At 44.5% G+C, this 24961-nt stretch overlaps 1 protein-coding gene across 12 annotated transcripts in view; it reads right to left on the bottom strand.

Annotated features, from left to right (window-relative positions):
• Positions 1-24961, bottom strand: part of SPTBN1 (spectrin beta, non-erythrocytic 1) — a 114401-nt gene that overhangs the window by 9654 nt on the left and 79786 nt on the right. For all 12 annotated transcript variants that reach the window (XM_077781999.2, XM_021537672.3, XM_021537674.3 and 9 more), the window contains 20 exons: positions 24464-24617; positions 22933-23803; positions 22669-22803; positions 21326-22082; positions 20905-21107; positions 16046-16136; positions 12169-12315; positions 10566-10829; positions 10044-10268; positions 9810-9899; positions 9290-9568; positions 8075-8205; positions 6597-6801; positions 6113-6487; positions 4190-4434; positions 3712-3850; positions 2761-2845; positions 2012-2208; positions 898-1004; positions 316-379 (listed from right to left, as the gene is read on the bottom strand). In XM_077781999.2, coding sequence (XP_077638125.1) covers positions 316-379; positions 898-1004; positions 2012-2208; positions 2761-2845; positions 3712-3850; positions 4190-4434; positions 6113-6487; positions 6597-6801; positions 8075-8205; positions 9290-9568; positions 9810-9899; positions 10044-10268; positions 10566-10829; positions 12169-12315; positions 16046-16136; positions 20905-21107; positions 21326-22082; positions 22669-22803; positions 22933-23803; positions 24464-24617 — 4764 coding nt within the window. The remainder of the gene's footprint in view (positions 1-315; positions 380-897; positions 1005-2011; positions 2209-2760; positions 2846-3711; positions 3851-4189; positions 4435-6112; positions 6488-6596; positions 6802-8074; positions 8206-9289; positions 9569-9809; positions 9900-10043; positions 10269-10565; positions 10830-12168; positions 12316-16045; positions 16137-20904; positions 21108-21325; positions 22083-22668; positions 22804-22932; positions 23804-24463; positions 24618-24961) is intronic.

Below are 24961 nucleotides of genomic sequence, written 5' to 3'. Positions count from 1 at the left end.
ACATTAAATAAATGTGTCACCTTAAAGCAACTGAGTGTCAGTGGGGAGATTCAAATAAACAAAGATTAAAGTGAAGCAAATATATGTCCATGGGGCTGCTAATTAAATAAAAGTCAACTGATGGGAAGGAAAAGAAAAGCAGCAGGGAAATCTGAGGACAAAAGATTAAACCAGTACCAGTAAACCATACTGAAAAAAGGTTTCTGTTGCTGCAAGTGATTCTGTGGGTCACAGTCCAGACCACGAGCGGTCATTGGCTGTCCGTCTGCTAATAAAGTTTTTGTAGTTTTGGTAGGTTTGGGAGCGGTAACTAACCCGTGGAGATTCCTGGTCTGAGGGCAAACCGTTTTGGGAAACTTGTTCTCCTTTTGTTCCATCCCTGTTGGAGAGAGGAAAAAGAAAATAAATTGTATGAGGTTCTTGGAAGTCACCCATCTTGTTCAACAAAATGAGATTTTCTTACAGAATATCAATTTAAGAAATCCAAGCATGTTCCTAAAATCCTCAGGCCCAACTGAATAAATCCAGTGTAAATTTAACCAGGCTTTACTAACAGTTACCTTACAAATAAACAACTTCTTATCACATAAGCAATTTAAAAAATGACTTAAAATCTGTAAATTATGCTCATCAAAGAAAAAAGCCAAGGTTGTTCAGAAACTGCAATGGCCCAGGGGTCAAAAGCAGCATTCCCACTTTTGGGCCAGGGATACCTCAGCAATGACAACTGGAAAATGGAACTTGGTACAAAATTCAGAGATTTGGGAGAGGTCCGGTCCCCATAAACCACCAAGTCTTCTAACAAGGGTCATATTAAAAACCCATACAACCTCCTCCCCTTTTACAGCACATTTTCAGCCCAAGGGTTCCCCAAGGGAAGTGCAGAGTCCAGCTCACCATTGCTGCTGGGAGTCTCCATCCTCTGCAACCTTGGGCTCTGGAGTGGGCGGCTGCCTCTTCCGCTCCTCCTCCTCTTGCTGCCGACGCACCTCTAGCAGCTCCAGCTGGGAGAGGAAACATTATTTAATTAAAAACACAGCTCATTTTTTGCGGGGTGTTCTAGAAACTAACAGCTCTGTATGTTTTTCTGAAACATTACTGAAATTAAAGTGAATGGGGATAAAATTGGAAAGCATCAGTCTTTAAAAGCATTTGTGGCACTGAATTTGTCAGGGAGGCCATCAGCATCAGATCATCTGACAGCAGCCCTCCACTGGCCATGTTTATTTTCCAACTCATTCAACTAGAACAAAACCCAGACAAACAAGAAAACAGCCCAAGTTATTAAAATATCCAAAAGTGACATCTTCTTGTCTGCTTGCCAAACACAGAAATAAAATGTTTCCTGTCTGAATCCCTGAAATTACCCATCTCCATAAAACCAGCTTGATTTGTGAAGATGCTGAGGAACTCCAGTTCCTTTTGTCTGCAGCTGTGACACTCAGTGTGTGTGAAAACCCAGGCCACTTCAACTGTAGTGTCTAAAGCCAAATTATTCTCCAAATATGGTAAAATGCTCTCCAAGCATTAATGACTGACACTGCAGTTGTGTTCATATTGGGGTTTGGGTTTTTTTTTTGCTTATTGTATTTTCCTAGGGGACAATTCATCCTTACACTGGAACAGTCACAACACAACAAACATCACTGTCACTGCCCCCTTCCCACCATTGTCATCTTTAACCAAAAAAAATTGGCCAGCCAGTATAGCATAGGGCTGGAACAATCTGCTAAGCTCTGAAATTTTCTTCTGGGTCATCACACCCAGGCCTGAGACAGCTCCTGCTGACTCTTTAGGTCGTTTATCATTAAGCTTTTTCTTTGCAGATTCTTGAGTTCAAATTAACAAAAGAGGGTTTTTTAGTATGGTTAGAAATAGGAAATTTCAGGCTCTGTGAGGCTGGCTGAGGTTGATCAACAAACAACCAAGAAACAGAGATCAAATTGGTGATGCTGGGAGTTATTCCAAACCACCAGCCAAGAGGAATGGCCAAGGAGGTTCAGACACTCACTGTGGTCAGTCTCTCCAGTGCTGCAAACCTCTCATCCCAGGTAGCTGCGGATTTCTCAAACGCTTCATGCCGCTTGATTAATTTCTCCACCTCATCAACGCTCTGCCCTATTTCACGACTGGACAGGTAGGGCTCCTGTCCCAGCAGCCAGGCCTCAGCCACGCTTGCATCTCTGGAGAACTGGTGCACCTCCAAAACTGAGCAGAGAGGGCACAGGTGTCAGTGCCATTCATGTCATAAAGAAGAGCATAGTGAAGTCATCAGGCAGCTTTGGGATTTACCTAAACCCAGCTCAGGGAACAAAGTACATGCACTTGGCTAAGTGTTCCCCTTAGCTAAGTTCAGTGAAACTGGTCACTGAAAAGATAGACATTTCTCCTATTGGCTTTGCTTTAGAGAAAATGCAAGTTTCATTTTGCAAATTTAGTGTGCTTTTTTGTTCTAATCTGCTGTGACCTACTAATTTCAGTATAGAAATTGGAATGTGACACCTGCAAATACAGTAGAGCTACTACACCAAGCTCCAAATTTGATCATATAGAGCAAGACCTTCAGTGAGGGTTTCTTGGTTTCAAATTCATTATTTAACAACCAACAGGTGTGAACTTTGCAGCTATTCCAGCACAAACACACTTCCAAGCATTGTAACAGAAAAGTGAGGAGCTGCAGGTTTTTTTCAATGCTAGGAAAGGCACAGTGAAGAAAGTTAGATATGGCCTAGCCCAAAAGAAATCCAAGGGTTTCCTTACTCAGTCTCAGCCACTCCCATCTGTCTTCCCATTTGTCAATCATTTCTTTTCTCTTTTCTGTCAGCTGCAGGAGCTTTTCCTTGATCTGGATGGAGAGCAGAGAGCAGGGCTGTTACACAAGCGCCAGGCACCAGCTCCCCCCAACCCTGCACTGACAGATGCAGCACAAATTCCTCAGGAAGTGACTTCACTGTGCAAACAACAGCTGTTTTTCTCTTCCAAGTATAAATAAATGTGACATTTGCATAAGCTTTCAGTGTATGTTAAAAGCTACAGCACACTGAGTATTTGATAAAAGGGTGTAATGGGCAAACAAATGTAAATAGTGCAATCAGGCACTGAATCTTCTGCCCTTTTCCAGCGAATTATGCAAAATGTGCTGCTCTGGACTGTTGCAGAAGCTCTCCCCTTCCTGAGAGGGAAGTGTCTCACAATGTTTGGTTATTCACCCTTCCCCAAAGGGAGGCAGGAGAACCAAGGGCTAAGCCTTTATTCTGTGGCCTAGACATCTCACAAAATAAATCAAGGCTTTAAGCAGCTGGATATGGTTCTCTTAATATTCCTTGAATTTAGTCCCTACACAACAAACATTTCCCCGCTCATTCCCCTGGCAGGCCTCTCCACAGCATTCCATTTCCCCTGTAGGAAGTTCAGGCTGTCTCACAGCTGTCTCTGCCCTTGCTCAAGGAAGACACCTTTCCGTCCCAGAGCCATTCTCTGCAGAATGGAATGCAGCAACTTCTTTGCATCTTCAGGGCTGAAAATGACACTTTAAATCTCAATGTCACCTCTGTTACCCACCATGAATTGCCAGACTGAAGTTATACCCTGATTTCTCAATAGCACATAAGTGCACTAGTCCCTAAGGTTCCTCTGTGGGTGACACAGGGCAGGTTTCTCCCTTGTAAGGAACCCCTAGGAGCCCATGGCAATACACAGGGAGCACAGTACCTCCTCAGATGCATAGTGTTTCCTGGCCAGCAGAGACTTGCCAAGCTCAATGCACGTAGTGAAACTGTCATTTCGGGCATCAATTTCTGCTTTGATCCCCTGGTGATTGTTCATGAGGAGTTCCACAGATGAAACATCCCTAAAATTACCAGAAACACAGATTTTGGATTCAACAGCTGCTACATTTTAAAAACTGACCCACAACTCCATAAGGAAAAAATTGATTCCTAGATTGTCTTTGTAGTTCAGGAAGCTTTTCCCAAGGAACAGCACCATTCTGGCCTGAATCAGAGATCAAATAACCTCAGTGTGAGACCAAATCTCTCTGGGTACAATTTTCTATGGCAGTTATTCCAGCAGCCACCCACATGAGCAAGTTGCTGCAGCAGCAGGCTCTGAAAGCCACTCTCAGTGATACTGAGCCCTACAGATGTTCCTCAGCCTTATCTTTGGATGGAGAAGGGATGCCTTGCATTACCTTGGCTTTTCCTGGGCTTCTATCTGCCGGATAACGTCTTCCATCCAGAGCATGAGATCCCGAACCATGCTGAAGAAGCGGAATTTGTCTCCTGTGTCCACCAGCCTCACCCTGCGGCCCTCACAGGCATCCAGCAGTGCCTTCCATGCCTCTAGGACCTCGTTTTCCCTCTTCTGGATGTCATCGGCCTTGTCCCCAGCGTAGGCAGCCTGGAGGCGCGCTGCATCCTCCTGCAGCTGTCGCACCTGCAGCAGTTTGAGAAAGACAGTCATCAGTGGGTTTGTGACTCCTGGATCGTTAATACAGAGACACTTATCTGCTAATTCATCACTTGAGGGGCTTTCTAAAGTCACTACAAATGGATTTGGTCTGTTCACACTAGAAAGGTCTGTGCAGTTAGTAAGCCAGTATTATCCCTCAGAGAACACTGTAGGGTCAAGGGACCCCCAAAATAGCAAAGATTTGCTACTGCCTGAACCTGCTGTGAGACACAGTGCCAAAATCAAGTGTCTTACATTTCAGGGCAAACGGGAACCATTTTCATCATCAAATTTCATTCCTCTCATACAAGGGACAAAAGCACCTGGGAACTCTGTACCCAAACCACTACTGCAGCTGACAGAGGTTATTTTCCAAAATGTAGACAATTACTTCAAAAATAAGAAAATGTGGAAATTTTAAGAACTTTCTCTATTAGAAATCTTTTCCTTTCAAACACTGTCTTGGAATGGCAAATGCTAATTCCTGACTGTTTTTCATATTTTGCAAGCCAGGAAACATTCCATTAGCTTTTGTCTAATATTTTTTTCTTGTTCATCAAATCAAAAAGCCTTCTATCTACAGGCACAGAGACCATGCCTCTCTCAAAAGGATCCACTCTGGTGCTCTGGCTGTTTCACTCAGAAATTATCCTAAGTGCCTATGCTGTGATTACATATTCCTTCACTTAGGTCTGAATTATAATTACCTTTTTGAGAGACTGGGATTGATGTTTTGTGAATGTCTCCCATTTTCTGTATAAAATCTACAGCTTCTGAAAGTAAAACACCTGGAAAATCAAATGCTTGCTCTATATTGCTTTGTTTTAGTGTAAATTGCAACGTAACAGAGAAGAGGCTGGCAGCTGTGCCATAAAATCTCCTTCCTGACCTACTGGGATAAATACAGTCAGTTGTAATTCCTCCACTCCTTAAGAAACCTGTTTCCTTCCCAAATTCTCCTTGTAGCAGCTGAATGTTGTATTTTTGATTTAGAATCCCCCCCAGTGCTGTATGAGTAGCTGCCATCTTCTACTTGGCACACCTTACCTTCAAAAGATTCAGAATTAGATCACGTTTGGATGCTTTTAAAATCTTAGCCTGAACTGTGGATTTTAAGTCTCTTTTGCTCTTAGGAAGCACCAAGAAAAGCTATATTTAATTCATATTCGTAACCAAGACAGAAAGCCTCTGTGTAGGTCTTTGCCTCTCAGAAAAGAAAAAGTGCTTAGCACAAAGGGTTTGACTGGGAATTTTTGGTGTTTTTTAAAACACAAAAACTTAAATTGACCAACCAAAATAAAACCAAACCTCAAAAAGCCAACCAGACTTATACATTCCTTCACATTTTGTACTTTAAATCAATACAGAAGCTCTCTGCCTTTCTCATTTCTTCTTCAACCAAGGACAGGAAACAGAATAACATCCAACAACTGCCAACTTGTTCAGAAGTCCGTGTACTTACAGATTGCTACTTTAGATAATCAACTGAATACAATGACTGAGCAGCAGACAGATAAGAAAAGGATGCAGGAGAAATTATTCCCACAGTACTACACGTGGGAAGCAGCTGGCAGCACTCTGTCTCCCAGCCACGGAGGGGCCAAGGGCAGCAGCAGACTCTGCAGCTCAGGTTTCCACACCCACAGTTAAACCTGCCACACACCTGGGTGCCCAGGGCCTGGATATCATGCTCAAACGTTGTGTGCATTCTCTGCAGTGTTTCCACTGTGTTTTGGTCTCTACCAAGCTCCTCAGGCAGTTTCTTATGTTTGTCTTGGATGCGTCCTAAGATCTCCTTGGCATCATGGTAAAATTTGTGTAGTTCATAAGAGGCTGCAAGGATTTGTGTTCTCGTGTCAATGAGTTCCAGGAGATCTGCCCAGGCCTCATTGAGTCCGTCCTTCCACTCGGCGATTGTGGCAGCATCCGAGTGGCCGGAGTTGATGAGCTCATCAGCCATGTGGTTGACAGTATCCACCCGCTCCTGCCCAATGTTCCCGGTGTCCCGGGCGAATTCCCGGAACCGCTCCTGCAGCATCTGGAAGGCACAGAAAGAGCCTCATGCAGCACTGTGGCTACAGAGAAACCTGAGTGAGCCAAGCCAGCCCCTGTGAACAGCACCCAGAGGGGCTCCTCCAAGGACTCACCGTGACGTGTTCATAGTCCTGACCCAGCTCGTGGGACCCTGCCACCACCTCCCTTTCAGCAATCCACTGCTCCAGGTCATCCACCTCGCGGTTGAGCTGGAACAGCCGGTGCCTCTCGTCCAGCTTGCCCCTCCTCTCCTCAGCGAGGTCCTTCAGGCCCGCATAGAGCTTGTCCACCTTGGACTGGCGCATGCTGATGCGCTCACTGGAAAACCAAACAACACAGAGTCTGCATTGCCTTTGCAAGCAAAAACAAATGGGGAAAACTGCAAGGAATAAAATCACTCAGGGTATTTAACCCACAGAATGCACATCTGCTGCAGGCAGGAATTTGACTCAGACGTGCTGGGCCAATCCTCTGCTAGCAAAGGTGACAGCAATAGCTGGGAAGCTTGTCTGCCCTACACTGTAAGCCCCTGGCTTTAGAGAGGGGAGCTGGAACCCAGCTCTCCATTTGTCTGGACACACATCACACAGCTTCTCCCAAAGCTACAGGCAGGATCTGAGCTGCTGAGGCAGGGAGAAGTTCTCTTTCAGTTAAATTCTGCTTTAGAGTTAAGCAGCACTCATGGGTTTCTTACCCCTTGAAGCTCAGCATTTGCACAAGGGATAAATATTTCTACTTGCTTGATCTTTTGCCTCTATTTTGTCTGAGCCATACAGTGCTGTCAAAGTGCCTTCCATCTTCCTTGTAAAGCTGATGATGTTATTCCAGTACTCAGACAGCTCAGCCAGAAAGTCTGCTCTCATCAGAAGTGATCGTGATCACAAGGGAGTGCTTTAGAGTTAAATAACAACCTTCTACAGGAGGGAGAGTGTGTCTGGCCTAGGCCAGTGACACCTTCCAGCCTGTGCAGGCTAAGCAGTTAAATACATCAGCCTCAGAGTAGAATCAGCTTTGCAGCGGTCTGCTGAGCTGCAGCTCTTACAGCAAAATGCTTCTTAAGTTTCTTGAGTTCTCCCTCAGGGAAAGCCATTTATGAAAAGTGAGATAAATTTACCAAAAGTAAGATGTTAATGTGCCCATGTTTAAAGCATCTGATTCCAAGCTCTGATTTTGCTGGAATCTCAAATAGAAGAGACAGGTCCTGGGGAGATTTGCAGAAGGATTAATGACAGTAACCTTCTCTGCTGGACATTAAAGTTAGTTGGAAGAGCAGATCTGGACCTTGGCCTGAGGACTGCTCTGCCTACGTGACGTCCAGCAGTGCTGGCAAGACCTGACACTGCAGCCTGCACAGGGGACAGGTGCTCCAGGTGTCCAGAACCACAAGAAATCAGCAGCTGCACATATTGACCCTGTCTCTGGCCAAATCAGGGTGGTCCAACAGATACCTTGAATTGCGTTAGGCTAAATTCCTCTTCCTCTGTACCTCTGAGCTACTTACTCTCTGTGGTGGTCTTTGTGTGTCACAACCACCCAAAGGGACTGAATTGCTAAAAGAACTCATGGTCCAATTAAAAATGGCAGTTAATACCTTTCTGGGTGATTATCTGCCACCAAAGTTCTGCTGGTCTTTGAAAGCTGGTGCACAGTTTCAGCATAATCTTCTACAGCTTGTTCCAAAATCTGGTGTTTCTTCAGCATGGACACTGCACTCTGTTCATCCTGTAAGTGTGACAGAAAATGACAGGAAGAATTACAAGGAGCTGCTCCCAAGTACAGCTTGAAGACAAGTCCTTCTGCCAATGGTGTAGAACAGTTGATGTCACAGCAAATGGCACCCCCAGAAAGCAAAATAATGAGTGAAAGAGATAATGCATCAACCTCTCCGGGGTGCAGAACAAAATTACATCAGCTGGGCATTGAGTATGTTGAGTTTCCTCTTCTATGTGGAAGCTTTTTATGTGTTTCCACAACACTGATGCAGGACTCAGAAACAGAACAGATTAAGACACACCACTTGTCAGGCATCTCAACAACAGCATGGAGTAAAGAAAAGAAATTCTACACAGTCCATGACAATGGGTTCTCCACCAAAGTGTCTGAAGAAGCTCCAATCAAAACTTTTTTATGCACTGTTATAGCTAAGAAACTATAAACAGCCTCCTACTCTCAGTGTTAACTGATACTGTCAATAAATCCTTTTCAATACAATAATTTGCATAGTGAACTATTTGCAACAGATAAAAAAGAAAACAAGCCGTTTTTAGCTGGAGACTGAACACCTGTGGAATGTGTTCTTTTGATCCAAAGCTGAGCTTTATTTTACCAGGGCAAGAAGTATGGTGCATTTATGTCAACATCAAACAAGCTCCAGCACTAACACCTCCTTGGAAAACAGAAGTTTAGGTTCCCTTTGGTACAGTGTGAAGCTGGGAATCAAAGCTGATGGTCACTGGGAGTCAAGGCTGGTGACAGCGGTAGCAGCTGACTTGACTACCAGGCCCCATTTCACAGCCAGGTGCATTGTACTGTCATTCAAAACTAACAGAAAACTGGACCTAACTAGACCACACTGGCAATCCTGACCTTGCAGTGAAGGCAGTGCGAGGATGCTTCCCTGGTTCCATACAGCACAGTCTATCCTGCACACTGTCAAAGATGTCAGAACAGGTAGAAGCCATGATCACTTGAGGCTTCACCAGGAAGTTACATTTGTTTATGTTACCATTCCATAGCGCCACACCAAATTATGTCACCTGCCTCCCTCCAGCAAAGCAATTAAGGCCAAAGTAGTGGGGCTGCTCACCTTGGCTTTCTCTTCTGACATCATGTAGAGCTCCTGCTCACTCATCCAGGCCTCAGCCTCAGCTGCATCGAAGTAATACTGCTGAGCCCTGTGAGACTCCTCCAGGCGCTTGTGGCGCTTCTCCGTCTCCTCAATGAGAAGGTTCCACAGCTGCTTCAAGTCTGCAAGTCTCTGCTGAATGACTTCAGCATTGGGGCTGCTCTCTGTGATAATGTTCTGACTCCTCTCAAAAATGTCATCAATACGAGGCTGGTGACCCTGGATTTCTTTCTGAAGGGTCTACATGGGAGAAAACTGACTGATGAGACAATGCACAAATGTAAAGAAAATACAAGTCAGGGGTCTCAACTCCAGAGGGTCAGCAAAACACACACCATCAACTCATGTGGACAACTCGGGGCTGTGACACCACCTGTGGTCATGCCACAGCACCCATTGTTTTACCCCAAACATTTGCTTCCTGAATTAGTCAGCACTAAGGAAAAGCTGCAGGTATGGAGCTCTAACAGCACCCACTTACCTGATTTTTCTTTATTAGTAGCTGCACAGTCTGGAGGTTGTGTCCATGATCTGTAGATGTAGCTATGGGCATCCTCTCTCCGACCCACAACTGAAAGAGAGAGTACACATGATTTCAAGCAACCCCAGGTACACTTTGGACAGCAAAAAGAGGCTGGCACACACAAGCTGCAAAAAGCAGCAGTATTCCAACATTTTCCTACTGGCTGGGGAACGGGATTTCTTTGATACTCACAATTTCATCTTCTACATCCCGGTTGAACTGGTGGATCTCTTTGGAGGCCAATAGGTTGGCCTTTCTCTCATTCAAAGGCTCCAGCAGCTCCAAGAATTTCTTTTCTACAGTAAGGCGTTTGCCATCAACTTCATCTGTGCTCTTGCCCTCTTGGCTCAAAGCCCTTGCCTGGCTTTGCAGTTCCTCTATCTCCTTCTTACGGACATCCATTTGATTCTCCAGCATCTAAACAGAAACATGGCATAAAGGTCTTGTAAACCAGGACAAAATCTATTCATACAATTAGGGCACGTCAACAGCTTCCTCAGAAGGGAGAACAGGGGCTGATCAGTGAGGATTCACCATGTTAATAACAATTGTCTGATTTGTTGCTGGATGAATTTCTTGTTCCTCTTAAAGATACATGAAAGAATAGGAAGAAAGAAAAGCACTTCTTTCTTTTCTAAACTGAAAGCCTGCTCTGCCCGTTCTTTTTAGTGCAGGTATCTGCTGCCTGCTCGCTGCACCCCATGCTCTGTTTACCTGCTGCTTCTTCAACAGGATGTTGACACTGGTGAGATCTTTTCCATAGTCATCCGACTGGATTTGGCTCTCCAAACCATTCAGCCACTTATCCAGGTCTGCACAGCTCTGGGTAAAAAGCTCTGCCTTGTTTGCATCAAAGAGACGCTGAGCCTTGGTCTGGGTGGTGGATTCAAGCTCGTCCCACATTTGGTGGAGACCTGTCAGCTTCTCCTTCACCACGGCCTCAGTCTCTGGTTTCTCTGCAATGAGCTGCATTCCCTCCTGCAAAGCAAAGAGCAACCAAATGGTACTTCCTCAGGAGCACTCACAGCCCATTAGGGCAATTATCCTGAATAATAAGCACTCAGGATTTCTCATCTGCTGGCAGTATCAACCATTCATTTTCTATCTCCAATTATCCAGTGATTCCTTCCAGAACATCAGCTCTCAGGTTCCCATGCTGCCTCAAAGAGGGGTTTTTAGCAATGGGAAGGTCAAACAATGCCTCCTTTCTCTTCTCCATTGTATGTGTTCCCCAAAGGGAGCTCCTGGGGCCATGGCTCAGGCAGGATGGAACAGGGAGCTAGAGCTGCACATACTGTGTTTCCTGAGGCCCCAGCTCCTGGGGGCCACATCACCAGAGAACCATGAACACACAGCATAATGCTGGGAGAGTTTGGGAAACACTGGCTTTATTCTAATTATCTCTAGCTATCTCTGGGTGCAGATGGGAATGCTGCCCCCAACCCAGCACATTCCATATGAATATTAATCCAGGGACTGTCACAACTCTGTACACAACCCTGGTCCTTTGATGCAATCTGATTTTTCAGAGGCAAAGGATGTATTAGCATCACTAAAAAGGAACTTCCAGTACCAAGAGCAGCCTTCTAGTTACACCATTAAAGGGTATTGCTATTTGTAGATCACAGAAAAGTCTCTAATGGGGTATGGAGTGCCAAAGTGGGAGAGGAAATGAGCAATTAAGCTAACTTACACTGAACAGAAACCCACTGTCAGAGCTAAAGAGGAGACTCCTCAGTGCTCCAGAGCTGCACAGGAGAAATTGAGGGGGAAAGTACAGCTCATCATAGCATATTAAGGCTTCAAATAACTTGATACAGAGCTGTGAATCTTAATTAATCACAAAACTGGATGTTCTTTACCTCATGCCCTAATTTTGCATGGGCAAAGGCAGCTTGGTTATAATTCTGAATGAATGAAAGCCAGCTTAACAGCACAGAAGAATAAATTCAGCTGTTCTCTATTTTCTGTTATTTCCCAGGAAGTGCTTCTACTTTATTGGCTCAAATCCCAACATTTGCCCCACTTACCCTGTGGGTATGAAATTTAGGCTATGCCTTCCTTCTGGCAGATAGGAAAGGCTAGACAAAACTAAATTGGCACCATAGCCAATATCTGAGTGAATGTCTTGGATAAAAGACTCTTAACATCAATGAAGAATAAAATGGGTTGGATGGAGACACAATGCACCAGAAGTCTCCTTTAGCCTCAGCTGTGGGGTGATTTAAGGACCAGTTTTGCAGAGGAACAGATCCCATCTCTGTGCACTGCCACCCTGGACAAAAATAAGGGCATTTTTTGGATGTTCTTCACCTACCTTTTCAATCTTCTCCAGCCACTCTTTGTTGGATGCAAGCTCTGCCATGAATGCCTGATGCTTCAGCCATTTGCTGTGCAGGTTCCTTGCCTCATCATAGGACATATCCTGGGCTGTGAGCATCTTCTCATTGATCCAGAGGGAGAGCTGGAAAAGAAAATACATGGGGGTGTGAGGAAACATTCCTGGTGTGAAATAATGCAAAATGCCTCCAGATCAAGGATAAAGAGATGCCTCTACAGGTTGTGTGAGATTCAGAGAGTGCTCTTACTCAGGGATTTACTCAGGGCTCAGTCAAGGATCTGCCTCTTTAACAGTTCAATTCTAACAATACATAAATAACCCTTGATTCTAGCAGAAAGGAACCACTTCTATGATAAGCAGAATTAAACACACAGATCCCACCCAGTTCAACAGCAAGAGAAACAGGGACACATGTACTACTTATTGGTTAGATGGTTTTGTGAGGGTTGTTAGAGATGGTTTTGCACCATTAATTCACAGCATATTTGTACCTTTTCCCCTCCGTCTTTTCTCTGTATAGGTTTACATAAGTAATTTGTTTATTTATCCAATTGCCAGGAGTGTTTTGGTACTGGAGACTTTCCTTTTCCCATTATATAAAATCTAAGACTGTTTTCTGTCTGATTTTCAGCAAGTGCAAAGGCCCTGGGGACAATTTCCATATCACCACTAGAGAAAACCAATACTTTAAGAGACATTTGATTTGCCAAGTGCAAATGGAATGTGAAAATGATCCTAGCAGCCAACATCGCATTTCCTCCCAGGGTGAGTCTGACTGCTTCATCTGTCCCTGAGGTGTGGATAAAAACACCATTCACAGGAATGTTTACAGAATTTGAAAAGGTCCATTTTCTGCATATTTAGAGCGGAAAATGTCAAAACAAATCTCAGCTTGGTTTCTAGAACAGCACTTGGGTGAGCAAGCAGCCCAAAAAGGAGAGGAACACAGCCTCTGCTCTGTGCTCAGGACACAGGGCAACAAATTCCATTTATCACTCATGAGCGTCTTTTCAACTATCCCTTAAAATTTCAATTGTCCCTTAAATGCGCTTCTCCCCAAAAAAGAAAAACTTATCAGAGCAATCAGAGAAACTCCTCATTGGATCTTCCCATCAAGTCTAAACAGAAAAATGCTCATGTTAGTGAAGAGCTCTGTAGGTAGAAGGTTGCATTAGAACAGGCTACTGTGCTGATAAACAGTCAAAGTCTACATGGAGATTAAGATATAACCCAGAATTAGTGGTTTTACTCCTGTCTTTCTGGGGAGGAGACAGCTGCTCTGCAAATTGCACTGCTTGGCTTTTACTGCTTGCTTTTACTCAGCCACAGCATTAAGGCTTCTGGAGATTTAAAAGTGCTTCCCAAGGAGAGGCTGGATGATTCCTGTTACCAGCTGGGGGAAGGCAAGACAGGGGCAACATGTGGTTCACAGCCAGGGCCTGTTGAGATAAGCCCCTCAGAGCACAGAAATGCAGATAAAGTATTTAAGGGCTCACTGCTAAAATCTGAGTTTTGCAACCACTATAGGCACTAAAAATCAGTACCTTGAGTGTGAAAGTAGATTTTCAGAAAATAATACAGCTCCCTAAATTGCCTCAAAATCACACTTGGAGTATTTATTTCTCCAGAAATTGTTAAGGCCAGGAGAGGATGGGTCTTCCTCCCATCCTTTGCACCCATACACAAGACCCTGTTCCTGCTCTTGGCTGCCACTCTGCAGTGGCAGAAGGAAGGGAAATGCAGAGACAAATCCTTGTGAGCCTGAGGCAGCAGCAAGGCAAGTGGAAAGGGCTTTGAATGCTGCAGCACTTCCCAGACTGTGCCAAGAGCCAAGCTGCCAGCCCATCCTGCAGGGAGGCTCACATGGTAAATCCTGCCAGCACACTCGGGGAAAGAAACTTCAGAGTGCAGAGTGTTGTCAAGAGCTTTCACCATGCCCCTGGAGAAATGAGTCCAGACACTACTAGGACTTCCAAGCACTCAGAAGGAAGATCAGCTGTAAACTCCTCCCTCCAAGGTGAGCTGAGAAAGAGCAGGAAGTCAAAGAAAACTAAATGGCAACATTTATCACATCTCCTCCAGTTAGGATTTTCTGCTGTCACTATTTCACTCACTCAGCAAATTTATTTTACACATTCATATTGATGAGTGCAAGAAACAGCCAGAAAAGCAGAGCTCCAGGACTAACCTGTGACAGTGTTTCTGACTCCTGACAACAACAAAATCTGCTGTTTTCCCTCACCTGTGACCCCAGAGGGGGTTTGTCACTGCTGGGCTGCTGTGAGGAGCATTATCCCACTGCTCAGGAGTGCCACTGACCCTCCTCCCCAGCTCTGCAGGAAGGAGCGAGGGGTAGGAGGCCACACTCTTAAACACCTCAGTGAGGGGCAACAGTGACAATGTGGCTGCCCTAGGAATGGAAGGGCTGCAGAAAACACTCTGCCTTTCCTCAGGTTACACACAGATGGGAAACTGCCCCTAAGGCAGCAGCAGGCAGGAAGGCCAAAGGATCATTGCTGGGTGAAATGGGGACTGACTCAAAGCTGTTCCTTAACAATTCCCAGCTTCACAGGCAGTGCTAGGGAAGAGCCAAGGGGGGAGGTGTTGCCTTGGCTCCCTTCCACCCCACAGGACAGTGCTGCTTCATCACAAACCCTCCAGCCCAACAGAGGTGTCAGCAGGCCCCACATTGACGTAAATTTTAAGTTTTCTCAGGAAACAGTCCTTCAGTTATCCCAAAGTTATGTCCTCTCAAAGAGAATTGGAGAAATCCCTGACATTTGGGTAATTGTAAGTTTGTCTTTGAACTGTGCAGTTGAGACATCTATGTTTTAGTGTCTGGAGAGAAACAAGGGAGAAGAAAGACATTCAGGCAGCCAACACTAGAGCTTTTATGCTTTCCTTTTTCTTCCAGTGATATAGGGGGAATAACCAGATCCTAGGGAACACACCCCCACTGACAGTGAGGCCAGGAGAGCCCTGAGAGCCAGGGGATCTTTGTACCAGAGCTGCCACAGAGGAAGGAAGAAGCTGCTGCTAATAACAGCAGATTTTTTGCTAATCTGTCATGTTTTAACTTCCAAGGAAGGAGCAATTGAAGGCAAGCTCATGGACAGCTTATGCAATGCTAGTAAACAGATTGAATCCAGGCAACCAAGCAGCAAATATCACTTCCCCAGTTTCTGATCAAAACCTCACAGGCAAAGCTCTTTATTATCTGCCAGTACTCCATGAAATAACCTGAAAATTACTTGATTAATTCTTTGTGCTAGGAACAAGAGTATTCTAAACTTTAAAAAGTTGTCTTCAGTGTAAACAATCCATGTAAGTGATTAGAAAAATCTGTAAAGAATTTATTTTTTCAAATGTTATAATACTTAAAAATTTTAAACTCATGAAAACTATCAGGTAAATCACACATAAATGACACAGCTTAATCTTGTTCCTTTTTTATTCTTAACCTCCTATTCTTCTGACTAATGTTTGCTAGAAATCACTTGAAATCCCCTGCATCAGGCCACATACATCTGTTACAACTGTAGACAAAACTCTTAGTAAGTACACTGCAAATCCCACTATACTTCACATGATTATAATCTATATCACAGCAGAAAATCTTCACTGTTTTTGACAGTTTTCTATGTCTTTAGCATATATGACAAAAGAAAATCTGATTCATGAGAAAAGAAAAAACATTCTTTTTTGCAGTGGTATGGTCATGGGTTTTTTTATGTTTACTCCACACTAAACACTACTGGATGAGTGAGCATTCCAGCCCTCATAAAATATGGAGTAAGAATGCTCTTCTGCAGGATGCAGCTTTCAGCAATAAAAGTGAAAGGGCATGATTTACCTCTTGGCAATCCTGAAGAAACTTCTGGAGATCCCTGTTATCTTTCAGTCTCATCAAAAGTTCACTGGCCGCTTCACGGTTCTTCCTATGTCTGGTCAGAAAAAAAAACAATAGAGAAAGGAAATGAAATAGGCATTTCATGAAAACTGTTGATTTCTAGAACCTCTTTTGATTACAGGTGCTGGTTAGTTTGTGGTGTGTGTCTTTTGCTGCCTTTCAAAGGACATTTTGGAGTGTATTATTTAATGGGCTTGCTGAAATTAGGCATCTCCTTGTTTTTGTAACCTGTTAAATACACAGAGAACATTCTGAAGTCAGCAGGGTTTCACAACATGCTATGGACAGAAATTGGCCCACTCATTTTAAGCCCACAGGACAGTTCAGGCTGTTTGCCAAAATACATAAGAAAACTGCAAATTGCAACAGTAAGATGATGTTGTGCAGCCCTTGCAGGGTGCACCTGCCGGAATGCTCTTTGTAAAATACCTTCAGCACCTCCTTGTCCCACACAAAGCTGAGCTGGGCCACAGAACTTTCCCAAGGTTTTGTTTAACCACATGCAGCACGTGTGGTTCTGCACACAGAAGCTTTATACACTTGGAACATATTTTTTAGAGTGTTTAAGAGCAGCCAGAAGAAAAGGAAAGGTTAATCCAGAAGCCTTAATTTGATTAATCACCATTTGCCCCTTGAAGCATGAGTAATGCTGGCAGTCCCAAAGGCTGTGGTGGGTCCTTCAAATGGGATGGGGCTGATTCCCAGGGTACCTCTGGGCATGTTTTTAAAAATGCTTAACTTGGAATAGTTATCCCCATCCTTCCATCCTTTCATTATTTATGAGGCAATTTACAAAGAAGAGACAGAGTAAAGAAGACAATTTTATTTACTGCTCGTTGTGCTAGGCTTATTCATATTGCACTGTATGGGGGTTTAAAGTGAAATATCGCTGCCATTTGCAATAAGATAAACACGGATTGAGAGTTGGAAATAATTTTAAAGGGTGGCAATTTATAAAATGAGCTCAGCACATGCTGGCAAAAGCTTAATAAATCCATGTCAGTGGAGATCTCCAGAGACTCATGATACTCCAGAAGACCATAAATCACATGTTGATGACAACTGGATTATGACGCCACTTTTCCTGATCTGCAGTAAGTTAGCACAGCAAACTCTCTGGCACCAATTTAGTGACTTCAGAAACACAAGGAATACTTGGGAGATACATTTTCTATAAAAACAAAAAAGGTCTGTAAGCAAAAGAATAGGAGAAAACCCTTTAGAGGGCTACAGTTTGTTTCTCTTTGGCCTCAACAGCTGCCTTCAATCAACCAGGTAAGCAGCATCTCTGTAGGTATAGTCAAGAAAATGATTTATAGATTGCATGGCAAGGAAGACACGTGTAGCCATCAAAGCAACAGCCTGAAGTCCAAGCCCAGGTGAGGCTGAAGTCTTGACAGAGGGAACACAAAGGAAAAGACACAAACTGTGCCTTAGGAAAAACCTCTCTAATGAGGCAAACATCCCTGGGTTTAATTCCACTCTTTCTTGGCTGGCTTTTATATGCCTGGGCAAACACACTTCATTACTCGGGTTGTTAAAATGAAGCATAGAACTGCTTGGGTGATTTTATCAGGCTGATTTCAGAGATTCAAGGCTAGATTACATTACAGACTCAAGTATTCCAGAAAGGACACGAGCTGTGAAGTTTAAAGGAGAATTTTCATGGCACTTGAATAGTTTTAAGAAAAGTACAAAAGTTCTTATATTGAAAAAATCCAAATTTTAAAAAACTAATAAAAATATCTCCCATGGAGTGTTGAAAATACTGACTAGAAGGTCTTTGAAGGAAACCATGCAGGGATATCAAACAGATGATACCATAGCATAACAAATACAATCTTTGGTGCTTAGAGCTATGTAACTGTACAAGGTTGTTTTGTTCAAGATGACCTGGAGTGAGACTGGACAATGAGTTTTCTCTGAAGAACAGGGCTAAACCATAACAAAGTAGAAACATTTTGAGGATGGGCAATGCTGGAACAGACAGGAATTCCTGTGTTTTCGTCACTGACTTTTTAATGGGAATAAAGGATTTTAAGAAGTTATTTAGTCTGTTCTTCTGCTCCAGACTAGCTGTACCTAAATATAAATAACTCCTTATTCAGATATTCCTAAATTCTTTTAAAGAATTCACGCTTAAGATTGTCAGTGACTGCTTCTTACTAATATGCCAGAACAGTTTGTGGAAGAATAGTTTGCTCTGCAGATTCCAGTTACTCAGAATGGCTTTGAATTCTGTATCACACATAGGACTTACACTATAAGTGTAAGATCTGTTCAGCACAAGGAGGTGTCTGACACAACTTAGTCCAGAATTTGCCCGGTGTCCCCAAGTTGACTCCCAGAGGCCTCTGAGAATGCTGACAGTGCTGAAAACTGACAAAACCACTTGTGGTTTAACTGTAAGCCTGTGGGTTTCAAAGCCTGTGCAGAAATAATAAATCTTACACATGGTGTGAATGCAGCTGACTGCTAAGAATCTTGAGATACATGAAAGGCAGTTTTAGCTTCTTTCATTGCTCCAGCAAACAAAGCACTCTCCCTTCTGAATGGGCAAGAACAAAACTTACTTCTGTTCTCTGTTGAGCAGAAAGTTGCACAAATACAAAAGTTGGTGTAAAACAGGCTCAAATCACAACTTCTGCCAGATCTGCCACTGTCTTTAGACTAAATCTCCCTTGCAGAATCAGAGGCCATGAGCAGGCACATGAAGAGGGGCACTCTTCCAACATTCTTCCAAGAGAAAATGGAGGAGAAAATGCTTCAGAGCAGCAGAAGTCACCCAAGCAGGGAAAGCTGCACAGGGAGATCAGCTTCTTTCCCAGCTGGAAAAGCTAGTTGGTAATAGCTTGATGCAAACCTACCTTCCCCTACTCTTACTCCATGTCCTTACGCTCATTCATTCTTGTTTGTGAACTGCACTAAAAGGTTGTGCTGAAGTGTTTCTTTCCTATTACACTTTCATCCTCCATGTGCCATCCCTATTGAGATGGGAACCATCCCAGGGCAGGGCCTGTCTGCTGCACCAGGGCAAGTGGGATCTCCTTAGGAACAGCTCAAAAGCACCACTGTAAAACCCACTCTGAACAATACCAGAAACTACAAAGAACTCCCTATGGGAAGTATGGAGCCACTGCACATGTTTGTGCTTGTTTGTTTTGGTCCTTTGTTAAACATCCAGGTGGAGCTCAGCTGGGAGAGCTACTTTTTGTGAAAGCAAAGAGGCTTCCTTTGCTACCCCTCCCAGTGCACGCAGCCCCAAGGCTTTGTTCTGGAGGCTTATCAGCCCCCCAAACTCGGGGAGCAAGCACACGGATTTCCTGGATAGCAGCGCACCGGATGGTTTTTGCAGCACTCGGCATAAATAGCTTTGGAATTGAGGAAATGCTCAGTTCCAGTAGGAGCTCCAGCACATGTCCCCTGGGCAGGACAGCAGGGACAACAGGGCATAGAGGTGCAGCTGCACTGGGGTGACAGCCACCGGAGCCTCTGCAGAGCACACAGGACATGGGCTGAAGCTGTCTCCCACTCCAGCCACTTCAGACAGGGCTGCAAGATGCAGCTGGCCATTTGGATGCTTTCTTTTAATTCCAAAAGCTGCAGAAAGAGGACACCTGACTAGAAGGCCGGGATCAAGCTCTCTTGCTTTCCTAAGTGGATGGGAAAACTTGGAGTAGAGGGCTCTTAGAAAGGGTAAATAAGGAAAATCACTATCCTAGTTGTCCCTTTGATAGTTTTCATATAATATCCTCTTCCTGGCCTTTGCAGCTCCTCTCTGGGATCTAGAGCCAAGATGGTGAGACAGAGAGAATGGAAACATGGGGTAGCCTGGGGGTTCAGCTTTCAGAGACCCTCAGCAAGCTCTGGGAACAGGAAGAGCTGCCTTTCCTGAAGCCGTGATGCATGGCTAAAGTGGGTGCACACACAGTGGGACGTCTCTGCCCAAACAGGAAAGGTACATTTTCTGAACTACTTCAGTTCAGTTTCTCCTTGGAGATGAAGGCACCAGGAGAACCTGAGCTTACCAGCTGTGGGGGGATGGAAGTCTGATGGGAGGGTCATCAGTGACCTTTCACAGCTCACTGCTGTGTTCTGACACTCACAGTGCCTTGAAAGACTCCACTGTTATCCAAACCAAAAGCAGAAAGAACAACAGCCATTAAAACGGATGTTTCTTTGGGTTTCAAAGAAAAAGAAACTTTTAATGTTTTATAGCATCTGTGCCATGGCCAGAGACAGAAAGCAAAGGACTTGTTCTGGGATGAAAGACACACTTGTACTAGTGCTTCCTAACTTGATCTCAGTGGGACCAGACAAGCTGGAAGAGGTGATCAAAGACGAGTGGGTGGGGTAGATGTAATGCTAATTACACCCTTGAAGAACCACATTCCTTCTCCAGAAGGACAGGAATAAGTTATTGTAATTACACCAGCTCAGGGGTAACAGAGGAAACTAAGACTTCTGGAACCAGACATAGCCAACTGCTACAGCTCCCACCAGAGCATCAAGTCTACTCATACTCCAAGAACTACACGGCAACACTCAAACAACCAAATTCTGGGTAGGGAGCTCATTAGCTACCAAGCCTCTAGAAAGTGGGAAAGGTATTGTTTAATTAAGATTAGCCTGGCACATTCTTGAAACATGATAGTTCCTATTTTTCCATGAGACAAAGAAAACAGTCTGGAACACACATTTTCTAAGCTGTTACTTTGCCTTTGAATCCTGGTAAGAGGGCATCTCTTAGAGAACAGTATTAAAGGAGGAACAGCTACATTGCACCATCATTCTGTCCTTACCTGTCATCAATAGAGTCCACTTTCTCCTGGATCTTATCAGAGTTAATGTTCCCATCACTAACGAGCCTCCTGCCCGTCTCCACAACTGCATTGATCTTTTCTTCATTGGCATCCATGGTGGTCATGAAATCCTCCTGCTTTTTAATAGCAGCTTCTGCTCCTTCCAAGGTGGTTGGCATTTCCGTGTGCGCCAGAACATACTCCTGGGATTAAAGAAATCAGAGAGAAAATTGTTACACTCAGGCTATGCTGCTGCTCCAACAACAGACACCTCACAAGAACTGTTTGAAGTAAAATACAGTTAGAAAAGGGCAATTTGTCTGCTTGTGGCTCTCCTGCCAACAGATTTTTGTCTGTTAATTGCTTGCAGTACACAATGCCAACCTGTAGAAATGAAGTCAGGTATATCTTGACCACTTGCCTGATTATTAAGGAAAGCTTCTGCTTGCTTGGTATCTCTGAGAAACAGCTGGTAGGCATGAGACTGGGAAAGGAGATTTTGCCTGTTCTCCCACATTTTGTGAAGCTCATTCCATCCAGTGTCCAAAGCCTGTAGGCGCTGGCGTAGGAACATGTACTGAGCGTCAGTTTGCCCTTGTGTCACCATCTCACCCATGTCCCTCATCTTCTGATAATCTTCCTCGTAGTTGTTGATTTCATTCTTGATATTCTCGTGCTGAGTGAGCAGCTTCTCAGCCTCTGTCAAGGTGTTGGGCATATCTTCGGAGGCAATTGCAGTCTGTGTTCTGGAGAGCCAGGACTGGAAGTCATCCAGATCTCTCAGGAACTGCTGCAGCTTGCTGGCCTCTCCCAGGGACTCTTCCCGGTTCTTCAGCGTGGTCTTCATTTCTTCCCACACATCATTGATCTCTGCAAGCCGTGAAAGGATGGCTTGTGCCTGGTCAGGATGCTCCGACTCCAGCTTCTCTGCCTCCTTTTGCAGGTCACTGAGCTTGGCTTCAATGGCCACCAGGTCCCGTTCCATGCCCGTCAGCTTCCTCTGCAAGGCCATCACTCCAGCCAGGTCGTTACCCAGGTCTTGTGTGGATTCAATCACTTTAGTCTTTTCTCTGATCCAGGATTTGGTTTCATTACATTCAAGATGGTAGTTCTGGATACTAAGAGCAGAGAGCAGAGCATCCTTCTTCCTATCTACCAGTTCTCTGAACTGGCTCCACCTGAAATGTGTGAGGAGAGGAGAACAGAGAAATTGAGATTTGTGGGAAAAAGATGTGGCAGCATTTCTGAGTAAGCAGCTGCTCTCAGCAGCTTGGTAAACCCAGCTACTCAGGGTTTCCTTAGTCCTTCCCACACCATCAGTATTTCTAGCAAAGCAATCATTAACCCAGATATGGTGCATATTAGAATGTGACAAGTATCAGCACACTGAGTATCATTTTTCCTTAAGTGAAAAATTGGCAGTTACACCAACTTTCCATACTCCCTTGGTTTATTCTGAAGATGAAAAATGCAGGAGTTTACACAAAACGATATTGATTTCTTTTTTGTCATAGTAATTATTACAGCAAATTTCCAGCTCTCAAATCAAGGCGCTGACACACTCAGGGCCTGATTAAGTCAAGAGCAAAACTCCACCTGATAATCAAGTATTTGAAAGGCACAACTCTTTCCTTTTGAAGCCTTAGAGATACTTCAGGTAACAGCATCAGAATATCTTAAAAAAGCCTACTTAAGACAAACAAATGACCCCACCATACTTGTTCCAGCTGGTGTGATGTTCCTGAGCACGAGGCTTTCACTTACCTTGTGTTGAGTTTATCTTGCTGTGCTTTGATCTTCTCCCCGGGGTGGCCACTGTGCATCAGCTGCCTGGCAATCTGGTTCACCACAGCCACACGGGATGCCTGGTTGTTCATTTCTGGCTCCAAGCTTTCAAACCTGGAGTGGGTGAAAACAAACAAATGCAAGATCCCCCAGACATTAAAGAATCTGCAAGCTGAGAAAGGTAGCTGGGGTAAAACACTTCCACCCAGTATTCCCCAAACTTCCTGGTAAAGGCATTTTCACCTGTGCTGGATCACTTCCAGGTCCTCCAGCTTCTCTGGAATCTGCATATTATTCAGCCACTTCTCCTTTTCATCGATCCAAAGCTCACAAGCATCTGCCTCACTGAACATCTTATAGAGAGCGAGGGTATCCTGCAGGGCCTGTTTACGCAGCCGGGTCAGCTCAGCAACCTCTTTGTATCTCTCCTCAATTCCGGACAACCTGCCCTGCACATCTGGAGACTCCGCGTGCTCCTGTGGCAGAGCCTTGGCCTGCTCATGAAGAGAGTCAATGGTCGGCCGGTAGCTCGCAATCTCTTCAGCCACATCTTTGTGCTTCTTAACCAAGGACTGAGTGGAATATTCATCATGGCCAACATCATTACTGGAGACAATCTTGAGGATGTCCAACATCCATGCATCAATGTCATCAGCATCAGCCTGGAACTGGTGAAGGAGAGAGGCTTCCTCCAGTCGTTTCTTCCTAATGGCAGATAACTGCTCCAGGTTAGCCCACTGCTCTCGGATATCCTTAATTCTTTCTCTGATCTTCTCAGACCCAAAATGCTCTTCCGCAATCATGTCTTCACCTTCTTTTATCGCCTGCTGGAAGTGGCCACTGCGGCCACTCATCTCATCCTCAAATGCCTTGTGTTTACTCAAGAGTCGGACAACGCTGGTTAGGTCCTTCCCATAGTCATCAGATGACAGAATCTGCTCCTTCTCCCTGATCCAGCCCTCCTCTTCAGCCATTTCCCAGAAGAATTTCCAGAGGCGCCGGGACTCCTCAAGGCGTGCACGGCGCTCAGCTGCAAGCTGGCAGAGCTCCTGGTAGCAGAACTCCATGTGAGCCACACGGTCCCTGATCACCTGCGGGTCACAGGGCTTGTAACCTGCTCAGACAGAGAACGTGTGTTACCACCTGGGCTCACTCGCTCCCATCCCCACAGCTGGGACACACACAGAACTCTGAATACCTGCATGTACCAGCTACAAGGTTTACATTAAAGAATCCATAGTTAGCCTAAGGAAAGTGAGTGGGAAGTGTTCAAGCTCCACCACACAATAACACAGATCAGAAAACACTATTCTTTCCAAAAGACAAAAAAAATCCCAAAATGAAAGATATTCATGATTGTTTCCAGTGAGACAAAATTCACTGAATTCAGATTTATACACAACTGCACAAAATGGATGTCATCTGCTCTGTTAACAGCACTGGGTTCTAGGGAATTTCTTCCTTTTAGGATAAATCGGGACATCATTAGACTGGGTCCAACAATCTATGTAAATATTTGCATTAGGAAAACAGCATGGGGAACCATGGTGACTTCTACAAAGTCACAGCAGCTGCTGGTGAGGAGTGTGACATCCCATGCAAGGCACAATGCCACACTCAATTCTGGACAAATGAATCATTGAAATGCTGAGTACAGAAGGAACAAATGGAGCTGGATTCTCTCATTCTGGTGGGGAATTTAGCAGAACTAATTAGTCTCACAGATAGTTTCATAGGTGATTAAGACAAAAGGGGTATGTTGGATGCTGGTTACCTTCTCCATCAGTGGCAAACTTCTGAGCAGAGGCATTGACCCCTCTCACTCTTTCAGCCTGAATAGCAATGTCAGCTTCCACCAGAGCGTGTTTCTGCAGCAGGTCTTCAACTCCCAACAAATGTTTGCCATAGTCTTGGGACAGCAAAAGCACCTGAACAAAATGAGAAAGACAAGTAAAATAGGCTGAAGGCCATAAGCTATTTGCTTCTTTGGGACTCCAGAACTGTTATCTGTTGGTACATTAGTTCAAAGGAACTCCAGGCTCATAAGGACAGAAATTTCAAATGTAGAGACATGGCTGATACAAATTTGAGCCAGTATTTTTGAAATCACTGGCAACCAAGAAGAACTTGACTGCTCTTGAATGAATTTTCAGTCTAGGATGCTGAGAGGCTGAGTTAACTCAGCAGGGCCAAGGAGCAGCACTCAGCCCAGGTGCTGTGAGCTCCTGCTGAGCTGTTTCTTTCCTCCAACAGCTTCCAAGTTCTGCTGGCT

The sequence above is a fragment of the Lonchura striata genome, chromosome 3 (assembly GCF_050655825.1).
Source record: "Lonchura striata isolate lonStrDom1 chromosome 3, ASM5065582v1, whole genome shotgun sequence".
Taxonomy (NCBI): Eukaryota; Metazoa; Chordata; class Aves; order Passeriformes; family Estrildidae; genus Lonchura; species Lonchura striata.
Note: the sequence above shows the minus strand (reverse complement) of the source record. Positions and strands in the feature narration are given on the sequence as shown.